General features: G+C 37.4%; 1 protein-coding gene across 5 annotated transcripts in view; it reads right to left on the bottom strand.

Moving 5' to 3' along the window:
- LOC137978997 (poly(A) polymerase type 3-like) overlaps window positions 1-12,500 on the bottom strand; it is a 46,947-nt gene that overhangs the window by 31,262 nt on the left and 3,185 nt on the right. For 4 of the 5 annotated variants that reach the window (XM_068826137.1, XM_068826136.1, XM_068826138.1 and 1 more), the window contains exons 5-12: window positions 11,810-11,891; window positions 11,300-11,409; window positions 10,145-10,198; window positions 9,526-9,637; window positions 9,338-9,427; window positions 9,083-9,221; window positions 8,881-8,968; window positions 1,543-1,663 (exon numbers count right to left, since the gene is read on the bottom strand). In XM_068826137.1, coding sequence (XP_068682238.1) covers window positions 1,543-1,663; window positions 8,881-8,968; window positions 9,083-9,221; window positions 9,338-9,427; window positions 9,526-9,637; window positions 10,145-10,198; window positions 11,300-11,409; window positions 11,810-11,891 — 796 coding nt within the window. The remainder of the gene's footprint in view (window positions 1-1,542; window positions 1,664-8,880; window positions 8,969-9,082; window positions 9,222-9,337; window positions 9,428-9,525; window positions 9,638-10,144; window positions 10,199-11,299; window positions 11,410-11,809; window positions 11,892-12,500) is intronic. The other variant, XM_068826139.1, reaches the window with a different exon arrangement.

Here is a 12,500-nt window from a genome sequence, read left to right on the forward strand (position 1 = left end):
TGGATCGCTATAGCCAAAGAACAAAGGAAACTTGAGTTAAAGACTAATTTAGTTGGTGTCACAGATACTAGGTAAATGTTCTTTGTTTAATTATTTAATTGTTTTAGGTAAGCTACATTTTATGGAACTGTCGTAGGAATAACTGTCGTCCGTTCTTCCCTTCCTATAAGGAACTAATTAAAAGAAAACATAAAATTGAATGTCATATTGCCGCTAAGTACAATAATAGGAAGATGCTAGAGGCTAAGTGGAAACCCATGTTGAATTGCATTTTTCTAAGTACATAGGTGTGCGGTAACTAAATAAAAGAAAAACAAACTGTTAAAAGTGGTGTAAGAATTGAAGTCTGGGAAGTGTTGTGTAGTAAGTAGTGTAAGCAATGTTTTGTAAATGGTATTGTACTTAGTGTTGTAAGTAGTGTCTGCTTTGTTTTGTAAGTAGCGTTTTTCGTGTCGCAATAAAAACTTTCATTTGCCCATCAGCACAAATAACTTCGCGTTGGCACGTTCACGCAATTTTCACTGAATCTCTGCGTCGTGCAGCTAATTCACAGCCATCTCGATAGCTGCAAAACAGCTGCACTTTGATGTCAAGCGCTTCAAATGGCTGCAACATCAGCTGTGGGAAACCTTCCCAAACGCTCCATTTCAGCTGCACATCCGCTGTACCGCTATTCCGCAGCGCTTTTGAGGCGCTGTGCAGCGCTTCTCGTTTCCTACGGGTAATTTCCGCACTCTTAATTTCCATTATTTTTAACCCTAATTTTGAAACCTTTCCAGACATTCATGGCACCTAAAAAACGAAATATGGTACAAGCTTTCTTTTTGTTAACCCCTACATTAATTAGAATTTTGAAGACTGTTTTGTTAACCAGTGTTCAGTGATTCTTTTTAAAACCTGGTGTTGAATAAATTTGTTCCACTGGTCACCACAAACTATCTTAATCACGTTAATTTCCTTTATTGTGAAATTCTACCTCCTCTTTCCCATTAATTTTCTTATTCAAAGTCGTTTTACATTAAATTCCAATACCTTAATTTCATGGAGCGTTAATTTCCTATAAGGTACATGTATTGTGATACATGTCAAATGTCACTTGACACTTAAGTATAAAAAACAACATTGCTTTGTCATAAAACAACTTACAGTAAACGAAGTAGGCAAAAAACATTTGCTGTCACTTCAGTTAAGTTCTCATCACTTCCTCATTCCTTCAGATTCAGGGACGTAAAGGTAAAGGTACACCTTATTTAACGTCGGAAGTTCCTTTATTCTCTAGAGAGTATTCTCCCAAGAAGCCGACGGTGCGCCCATTTTACCCCCCTCCTTCCATCAGTGCTTCGTTTTTAAGGGTATTTAAAGCTACTTAGGCTACACTGAAAGGAAAGAAGTCGAAACAAGGATGTGAGATCCATTGATGGAACTCGGGACCTCTACCACCAAGGCCGTGCACTAACCGACAGTGCCACCCTTGTTCCTTAAGGAGGGAAGAGGGGGGTAGGGGGTAGGGGTCCATAGATTATGACATAAAAATCCACCTACCAAGATCAAACTCTTCTTTCATGATCGTTCTTGTTGACATGGATACATTGAACGAGGAGTTCCGTTGTGGGTATGCTGGTGTGATGATCGGCATCAGATGATATCGGTCTGCAGGATTTACCTGTAGTAATGATCATAAAAATTGAATTTTGACATGGTACAATGTTCAATTAAAGTGCAAAAACTTTTTTCTTTCTCCACATCTACTGATAGAATAATCATTGACCTACATGTACAAAAAAGGAGTCTGTCCTCGCATATTTAATAATAATAATAATAATAATAATAATAATAATAATTTTAATAACAGCGTTTTCACAAAGTGGTTCCTCAGCCATTAATATCTGACTAAAGTTAATTACAATCAAAACAAACTTAGGAAAGGCTATGTTAAAAACGCTAAATACTTAATATTTACAATGATAAAGAGAAGGGGAAAAAAATTATGATCTGGACATGGCTTTATCTTGTAGCAATTTCTTTGTCTCCTTAAAAAATAAAATTTGGTTCATGCAGTTTCTCAAGGAAAGGGGAGGGTTACTGAATAACTTAGCAGCCTAATCTTGAAACGTATTGGCGATCATTGATCTCTGAAGCTGTATACCCTTGATGGAGTGTAAGTTTAGATTATTTTTGTAAGTCTCTAGTCTTAAATAATTTGGCCAGTCTGAGCTGTATGAACTCTTGTGTGTACTTTAAAGAAAATGCCATTCGCGTTGTTCAGTCACCGGTAACCAATTCAATTTCAGGATTTTAAGCATTGTTGCATATTTACCATTGACAAAGCTTGCAGCTGCCTTTTGTACTATTCTATGAAGACGTGCTGATAAATATTCAGTAGTGAGTGAAGAAGAATATCATTATAACATAATTTCGATAGGACAAGTGCTTGGGCAAGGTTTCTCCTAATGTGGAAAGGCAACAGATTTTTGACCTTGCAAAGCATTGGTAGCATAGCAATAATTTGTGGAGATCTGCAACATAGAGGTTGCATATTAAAGCCTAGTTTTCATAAGTCGGGAAAATCCCAGACGATCCGGGATTAAGCAGTTTCCCGACCATCCCAGATTTTGCCGACTAATGAAAACCATAAATCGTAGACATTCCGATAATCTGGGATGGTCGGGGACGAATCGGGAAAAAAGAGACCGTTTCTATTTTCCCAACGTGTCCCAGATTATTGCGATCGTCGGTGATCATTCCCGACATATGAAAACTCAAATTTCTACTTTCAGGGGCGTCGGCGATGGTTTTTAGCTCGTTACCAATTCTCTAAATTGCATGTTTCAATTTTTCGCGCACTTTCCATTTTCCGCCAAAGTCACTATCGGGAGAATCTAGGACAAGCATCTGCTGATTTTCCGACATGTCGGCAAAATTTGGGACGGTCGAGAAACTGTGCAATCTCCGATCGCCTGGGATTTTCCCGACACATGAAAACTAGGCTTAAGGAGGCTGGAAATAGTTTCCCCTTTTTTCACACAAATAAATATAGTCTGCTCTTAGATATAGTTAGGGTAATCATATCAACACAAAATTTGGCCAGAGTATTACTATAAGTACCCATCATAGATTTCTCACATCACATTTTCTTCCAAAATACCATTACCATGGCAACAATATAAGGCATTTTTTTAAACCTTAACATCAGTATTGTCAGTGAAATCTTCCCACACAGCGTTACCTGATAATGTTAAAAATAATCTCTAAAACACTTAAAATTAAAAAAAATTCGTAGGTCAGTTTTACAGAAGAATATGTTTGTTTCAAATGTCTTTAACTTTTTTTTTCACCGACAGAATTGTTTTAAATTTTGAAGAAATAAATTTAAATTAATATAAGATAACATGCAAAAAATGAAAACAATTTACCGTCCGGAAGCAGAGATATAAACGAATGAAGTTGCAAAATCATGAAAAATAAGGGGGTTACAAGATCAGCATTCACGCATGCATCACCTGCTCATTCGAGCCAGCACATGAGAGAAGGGAGTCGGACCATTGAAATGATTTAGTGACCGTCCAACTTTTTTGTGCAATCTTCTCGTAGTTTGCCGTGAATAGGAGATACATCTTTTGTCTAAATAAGGGTTTTCGTCTAGCAAACATGCTTTGAAATTATCGAATGCAACCATTTCCTTCCATCTTCGATCGTGGAGCAGAGTCATTCTTGATGCTTTAATCAATTCTTCCCGTCTTTCTAATCAACTCTATTGCTTTTGAAGTGGTGAACGATTTTGGATAAAATGGCAGTTTTGTTCGTTCCTCTTGGAGATCTGGTCGATTTCGACGTCGTGGGCACCTGGCTCGACACTGCCAACAGTCCTTCTTTGACAGCCTTCGCAAAAAGGTGATTCAAATCGTGGTAAGCCAGCCCACTTTCAGCAATTTCCTGTACGATGCGTTGTCAACTTGTAAGGACGTGTTTCCAGCCTTGATTAGCGTACGGATAAGATGGAGCATATCGGCAAAAAATAAATTCCTTGATGTAAGTCGTTGCTTGAAGGTCAGTCCACCGCTACGAAGCGGAGTTGGTGTGTCAAACGTTGTGGAGTTGTGTCCAATGAGAACAGTATGAAAATTACTTTTGCCAGTAGAAATGAAGTTTGCAAAATTTTCAAGGCATTGTGCTAGAGAAATGGAGAAGACCGTCCTCGGGAATGTTGTATTTCGGTAAGATTCTTTTACCATCTATTGTTCTGATAGATAGTCCACTTATTAGAGAAGCATGGTGATTGATGTTGCATGTAGGAAGGACATAATCGTCAAAGCAATTTCCAGATTTGTTAATGGCAGATAGCTGGCAAATCTGTGCATCCTTTCCAGTTGAAGTTGTTTTGATGTCAAAAACAACAAATTCATATTTTATGGTGTCCTTACAAGAAATAGGTGGATGGGTTGGGCGAGGGGTAAAGGGTGGAACCAATTTCTCGTACTCTTCTAACTGACTTCTTGTTACACTCCTCGTTATTGTTGATAAATCTGCCAAACAACCGGTGCTTTGTGTTGGGTCTAAGTTAAGTCCAATTCCAGTCTGATAGGTGGTGCCTTCCTTCTCCTCTTTCTTTGCATTGGAACTTAAATTCTTGTTTCTCAGTTGAGACCATCGTTTTTTGTAGCCAATTGAGGATTTTCTGATTTTCTCGAGTGATTTTTGGTCAGTTTGATCACAATACTTCTTGCAAAGTACACCTGGTACAATGTTCATTTCTTCCAAAGTTTGGCACACAGTTTTGTCCCTCATTTTTCTGGCTTATGCCACAGGCAACACGAAAACTGTTACTCTTGCTACCTCCATAAAATCTAATTTTGGGATTTTTTGATCCAACAGAATTATTTAAGTCTTCATTCCTCTGTGAATTGGCCGCTGGTGCAAGTTTCTTTACTACAACATCTGTTGAATACTCCTTGAACACTAATATAAATGCTTTTTTCGAGTTCATCACCATGCAGATCATTTCCAAAAGGTAGTTCACTGTGCCGGTAGTTTTCTGAATTCTGTTGGAAGCAACACCATACATCATTCAATTTTGGTGCTTCCCAAAGGCATAAGGAACAATGTTTTGGATAGAAATTTTTAGTGATTGGGGCTTGTTCTTGTTCTGTGCTATGCAATAACCAAAGCATTTTCCTAAATATCCTATTACTTTTACAGAGAGTTGAGAGCCACCAGGAAACTTCTTACTTGTTTTCAATGCATAGAGCTTTGAGAGAAGGGATATTTTTGTACGCACTGTATCAGAATGCTTCTCCACCTCATAAGGAACTTTATTTCTAAGATAAGCGTGTTTTGTGGCATCATCATCACCAGTGCAGATGTTGTACTTAACTCCATTTTTAACTGCATGATGGAAAAAAACAACAGCAACATCAGGCTCCATGCTTTTTGATGAGCCTTATGATTCATACTTTTCCTGCACATTTTTGACTGCACTCCATAATCTAAAACCTGCCCTGTATGGGCACCCATCACTGCCCTTTGACCAGTGTTGGAGTTGCGACCCCCATTCCTTCTTTGCCAAGCCAGGTCAGATGAAACAGCTCTCCCAATGAGCCCACTGCTGTCAGCAACCTCTGCAGCTAGAAAATCAAATGGATGCAAAAAGTGTTTTGTCACTTAATGTCTTAATGTTTGAAGCCTCAATATTGTCATTGTTTATTTCATTGCTACAATGTTCGTTTCTGAGCTGTCATAATCATCAGGACAGCAAAAGGTCCCACGGGGGGAGTGAAAGGTTCTACAAAGCACTTAGGAAAGCAATAATTATTTTAAACTTTAAAGTCAACATACTGAAATCTCTGTTATTGTCAGTCTCCCAATGTGAATCACATTACACAAATGTGTGCTTCCTAGACCTTATTGCTGGACGAAAACTTTATATGTATGGAAACAGTGCAATAAAATGACTTTAGAAGAACAGTTACAACACACTTGGTAATATTCATTTAATTTTAGTCATCTTGTTGCATCTAAAGAGAAGAGAAATTTGGGTTGTGGGTGGAGGCAAGGTGGAAGGTAAGACATAGAGGCTTGCACTCCTTGCAAAAAATCCTCAAACAAAGTGAGCAAAAATAAAAGAACATTCTTTACTAGTTTAAATTTTGGTTTGTTGTTTGGATACTATTGAAAGTACAGAGGTTACAGTAACAATTCGTCTGAAAGGGCTACCCTCTAATACCTTGCAGAGTATTTTCCTTTTCAGTTTCTATGGCCTTTAAACAGCTCTTTGCAGCAACATTTTCAATGGCTTTTCCAACTGCCCTTTCTTTGGCCTTAAATGTGACATGATTCACTTGTGAAATGTCAAGCGCTGCTGTTAAAGTGCTAAGATGGGTGTAGCCAATTCCAGCATTTAGATAGCAAGGGCTGCTCTGCTATTAACATCAAAGGCATTTGGTCCTCTACTGCCATTTCTATGATTTTTTTAGGGTCTGCCTAATGTGCGAGCCAGCGAGCCATGCGAGCCATGCAAATTTTGCATTTAAGTCTAAGCACCCATTTCAAATAGCACTGATAAACAGTTATTAAGTCTAAGCACCCATTTTAAAACGGTTAGTTTTCAATAACTGTGACTCGCATGCTGACTTGCAGTCATGGTTCGCATGGCTTACATGGCTCGCAGCCATGGCTCGCTTCTTGGCTCGCTGGCTCACACATTAGTAAAACTCATTTTTTTATGTTGACACTGTGTTTTTCTTTCCACAAGAGGGACAATTTACTGTGAACTTACTAGCCAGTCCACTTATAGTCTCATTGTAAAGGACAACAACATAATGAAATACTAGACCAAAGAGATTCCTATCCGGTTAATAGAGAGACCTCTATCAGAAATAGTACATTGTTGTGTGCCCACGTTTTGTATTGAAATATTAACTACAGTTCATCTTCACTAAATACAGTATCTCCAGATGTACCTCAATATCATTTGACTTTTTATATATTTATTCATTTATTTTTGCAGGGCATTTTGGCAGATTTATGTTCTACTAAAACAAGATGCTTCATTTTTTTTTCCTTATCAAGTTGTGCTTGACTTCACGTTCAGAAAAATTTCTTAAGTACACCTTTCATGCAACCAAAGCACTTCTTCAGACCTTCTCCTAGAACCTCAAGGTCCACAATTCTTGCTCCTGTTGGAATACTTCCCTGAGCATTTCCTGAAAAATTGTGAGCTGAGATGTTTCATTCAGCTTATGTAAGGTTCGCATGAAAGCGACAAATCCCTCCTTGAAAATAGAGACCTGACAAGCAAACAAGTTTAAAAAAAATAAGACGGAAACTTACTGAGACACTTCAAGTTGCTCCCATCCACTGTGCGTTATCTTCCTCATCCCGATTCTCTTTACTACAATATTTTCGTTTTTTTAGAGTGCATGCCCCTTAGCAAATCTGTTGCACAGCGTTTTCTTTTCCTTGCTGCGGAAAGTTTATTAGTGGAAGAAAAGCGACCTGAGGAGTCACAGGTTTTAACACTGTCCATGGTCGCCATTATTTACTTTTTTTGCACGAGAGATTCGTGAGATTTTAAAACTACTGTGCAAGGAATTAGAACCCAGTTTCGCACACCCAAAAACCTATTTCGAGCCTCCTTAAAGGTCCCATGATCGATCCTTGAGAATCTATTAAGGCTATTTACATCAAGTCTCAGGGGTTGTAACAGAGGGTGAAGGATTCAGTGTATTACTCGTCAAACTTCTTTAGGTTTAGAAGATGATAAGACTTTGTTAATGAAATGTTGTTTTGCAGCTTTGATTTTTTCTTTTAGAAGGCAACACACTTTGCAGAATGCTTCACATGCCTGTGGAGTATTAATTTCATGGGCTTTGTAACATAACATGTTCCGTTCAGTCTGGAGGCTTCTTATTTCATCATGTTTTAGCCATGGCGCAGGTGGACAGGTGATCTTCATGAGTTTTAATACCTGCATCAGGTTGAAGTAAATTGATAATTTGAAATCCCCAGTTGATATCAATAGACCATTCATGATGTTGTTAAGTCGGTAAGTAAATATTCCATTTGCAATAACCACTGCTGGTTGCTAAGGATTCTTGAGGATTTATAAATCGTTCCCAGAAGAAGTTGGCTGTTTTTATTACGGGCCTTAATCTCGAGCCATAGATGTTCAAACTCAGGATAACGTGACTCAATATCCTTTCCCCTTCCATGTATTATGGAGTCTTTGATATAGGCGCCAACACCGCCTCCTTTGATGCTGTCCGTTTTGGAATTCATTCACATGACCAGGAATGGAGGGCATCTCAGAGCTTTGTATTTAGTTTTAACTTGCGAAATAACAGAACCAGGCTGAAGATGTACATCTCCACTTAGATTGAGCAGCAGAACTTCAGGATTGAAAGAAGCTGTACCATTCGATGTATAAAGGATCTTTCAGACCAGAAATTTCCTTCTGATATACCAGAGATGCTTGCCGTTAGTTAGGCGTCCAATGAAGAGATGCAGCAGGGTCCACTGACTGCCAGCACGCACCAAAGTCATCCTCAAAGATCCAAGATGACAGATCTCAAAGACAAGGCTAGATGTCCCATTTCGCGACGGCTGAAGGCAAAAACTTGTTTCAAGTATATACAGTGTAGCTATGTCTTCCAGCAAATTGTATTTTGGCCAAATGTACTTGTACTGCACCAATCTTGATTTCAAATTTTTGATTGTCTGAAAAGAACTAACTAGTTTTGTTGCTTTATTTCTATGAAACAATGTATACAAAACAATCAATGAACTCTGTCTTTAGTTAGTGATGTTCTAGATTGCAATCATCCAGTCATACATGTTCGTGTAATAATACCCCATTATAATGAATGATTATTAAAGGATACTCACTCTTGGATCCCAGACTGGGAAACTAAGTGCTAATTTGTTTTCATTTGGTATTGTGCTACTTTTCAGCAAAACTGGATTTGGCCATTCCCTAGAAAATAAGAAAAACATGCAAATTGCAACCAAGAGAGGTAAGTTGAAAACTGACATGATTACCTGTACTTTTTCCACTTTGGACATGAGAAATTTTTCACTTTTTACTTACCATTTGGAAAATACAAGAAAGAATTTTTGAAGTAGTGTTGCTGCTACAGCATTAGGAAACAGTTGGCAAGTGCGAGCCACTAACATAGCCCATGATACACCACCAAGAAAACCCAGAACATTGGAATAGATTCCTCGCTCTGTTAAAACAAGTACACAATGACTACATGTAGCATTATTCTTCCAAAGACATATATAACCTAATGAAGATTTCTTCTTGTACAATGCAAATGCAACAAAAGGATTCAAAACTTACTTTTTGCCCACAATTTTATTGCTCTTAATGTAAGCCGAAAGTTTCTTGTGTTGGGAACTAAATGTAGAATTTCATCTGTGACACGAAAACCTGAAAGACAAACCAATAATGATGAAAATCAAGTACATGTACATGTAATTCAACAGACTCTTTGCTTATTGTAATGATTGTTTTTTCTTTTGACTTGCCATTTAAACTTCTGACACACTTTGTATCCAAGGTTTTTAGAAGGTTTTCATCCAAAAGACTCAAGTCATCTGGTATCTCAGGTAGAGATAGTCTTGCAAACACCACATTCATCTAAAAGATAAGTTGAATCAAAATGTGTTGTTGAAAAGGCACGAAAAAAAGGCTGTCCAATAGCCCAGGACTTTCTTACTGCGGGTTGCCTGATTGGCAAGCATCATTTTGAACATGTGTGGCATTGTTGGTTAATTGTTGCTTTTTTTTCTGATGCAAACTTCTAAGCAGTCATGTGACTAGCTCCTCAGAGACTTTGGCTAGTAACTAAATTAAAGATGAAATTACAGCTGGTAAGCAGATGCTTGGGACTTCCTCTCACCCTGCGTTGATCCTTCAGATTTAAAACAATGTATGTCGAACATTCCATATTTGAATAAGATCAAAGAGAATAATGAATTTTCTTATTGTGAGCCATTAATTAATGGCTCACAATAAGCACACTACATGTATATGTGAAAAAAACTTTGAAAGGCAGAATTGCGAGTTCAAGGATACTTAAAGGGCTATAAAATTGTCTGCATCCTAATCACTGTCGTTATTACCATCATCATCACTGTGACTTACCCCTACGCCACAAAATACCATTTTGATAACCGGAACAAATGTTTTTTCAACTGCCTTTCAGATAAAAAAAAAAAAAAGAAACACAAGGTCTAAAAGGCCTGCACACAGTCTTGAATCAATTTTTGAGACATTTAATCTCATTAAATTTTCCCCATGTATTGTAAATGTAGTCTCTTGGTCTAAGCCCTTGAAAGAGGCAGTAAACACCTGCATATAAGAACACTGATTTCAGGCTTCAGGCTGATCATCTTTGATTTACATGTATCAGGCTGAATTTGCTCTTATTTTCACTACATGGTGCTTTATTGGCCAAATTTCAGCCTAATGTTCTTAATCCACGTGTTCTTACATGTCAATGCGAGTGCTTACTGTACTACAAAATGTGACAGTGAAAGGCAAACCGGACACTTTGGATATCCATTAAACGGCTGAAAACACATGAACATGTACTGCACGGGTAACAAACAATTTTAAAATCGTGCAAACGGATGGCAAAATTGTGCGGACGGTTTGCATTATTGCTCAAATGCACGATCATCAAAATTTGAACGGATCGTCAAATTGCCAAACGAATATTATTGATTATACCGTTCTGGCAGTTTAAGGAAATTTGTGAATGGATGTGAATGGTTTGGCAAAATGACAAGAGAGCCTGAGCTATTATAGTCAATTATAATTTTAATTGTCAAACTCTTCGGGATCAAACGATCCTAACTGTCCGAACGGACACTCAAATTTTTCACACAGCTATGCTTTCCATTCTAACGATTTTTTACAACCGTTGCAAGGAAAGTCAAACGAAAGAAACAAATTTTTCAATTCGCACAGATTATAAAGGGAATTCAAAGCAAACGCCTACGCTACGAAATGTATAAGTGAAAGTGTCCGTTCTGCCTTTCATGCCACAAATATTTTCTTTTATAATAATTATGCTTTCCATTTTAACGATTTTTTACAACCGTTGCAAGGAAAGTCAAACGAAAGAAACAAATTTTTCAATTCGCACAGATTATAAAGGGAATTCAAAGCAAACGCCTACGCTACGAAATGTATAAGTGAAAGTGTCCGTTCTGCCTTTCATGCCACAAATATTTTCTTTTATAATAATTATCACAAAACATTTGTTTAATGAAGAAAAGGAGTATTTAAAGTTACCCTCAATTCCTTGGCATCTTCATTAGTTTTTAGAGTTTCATAGAATGTTCCAAAAAAGTCACTGCGGTCAACATGGCGGGGAGCAACAAGAAGTGTATCGATAGCAGAACCTAGGGAAAGTTATTAGCGAAAGGAACTTTTTTAACAACACTAAAGTCCATCTTATATAGGTAAAAAAACGACCATACCACGTTTAAAAACTGATCCTAATATCACAACAACACTACAGTACATGTACTGCATTTCTTTACCTAGCTTGGCTATAAGCTGAAAAGGAGCTTATTATTGTTTTAATTATTATTGCTTTAACTCTTGATATACATGTACATGTAAGCAGAACCTCCTTGGTTGAAATTCTCTTATCAGGTACCACTCTAATTTTCTGAGAAAACAACTCGGCTTATGAGTAAATAATTACAGTGCATCATAAACAAAGTTTAAACTTGAGTTTGCTGGCTTATCATTGATACAACATAACAAACCATACTATAGAGAGGTGTTAAAACTAACCTTTGGCATGCACACCCATTCTATATGAACCAAACGTAAAAATCTTTCCACCAACTAAAACTGCTTCAGATTCTGACATGTTCTACATCAAAGTATAAACCAAAACCTGGTTGATTAGTCAGAGTAAAAGAGTAAAAGTTATTTTTTGTTGGAGTGGCAGTCCTTAGAAGAAACAAATTCACACAAATGCAAAGAATCAACACCATCCACGATAAAATCAATATGCAATTTTAAGCAGCTGCTAGTCCATCTACAACGATACACTGTACTTCACAAATTAAATTAAATCAGGTTGAACAAAAAGTTTGTTTAAGGGAAGGGTAAATCACAAAATGCAGAGGGCACAGAAGAGAACCAACAAACTTAACCGGTGCCTACTAATTAAAAGGTATTTTTGCCCCGATTTATGATTATGCAGAACTGTAGATCTTAACAAGTGCTATTGAAATCCAAAAAGAAAATTGGGGGTGACAATGCATTTGTCAAAGATAATTCATGAACAATATCTGTGAAAAGCTCTAAAATACAAAGTAATGTATGGCGTTCTTTCTCAAATTGAAGCTTAATCATCTCTAAAGAATCCATGGTTACCTCCAGTTTTCTTTTTGGATACCAAGAGTACTTACAAAGATCTACTCTCTATGCATAGTTTTAAACCGTACAAAAATATCCCTGCATTAGTAAGCATCAC

The sequence above is a fragment of the Montipora foliosa genome, chromosome 12 (genome assembly GCF_036669935.1).
Source record: "Montipora foliosa isolate CH-2021 chromosome 12, ASM3666993v2, whole genome shotgun sequence".
Lineage (NCBI taxonomy): Eukaryota > Metazoa > Cnidaria > Anthozoa > Scleractinia > Acroporidae > Montipora > Montipora foliosa.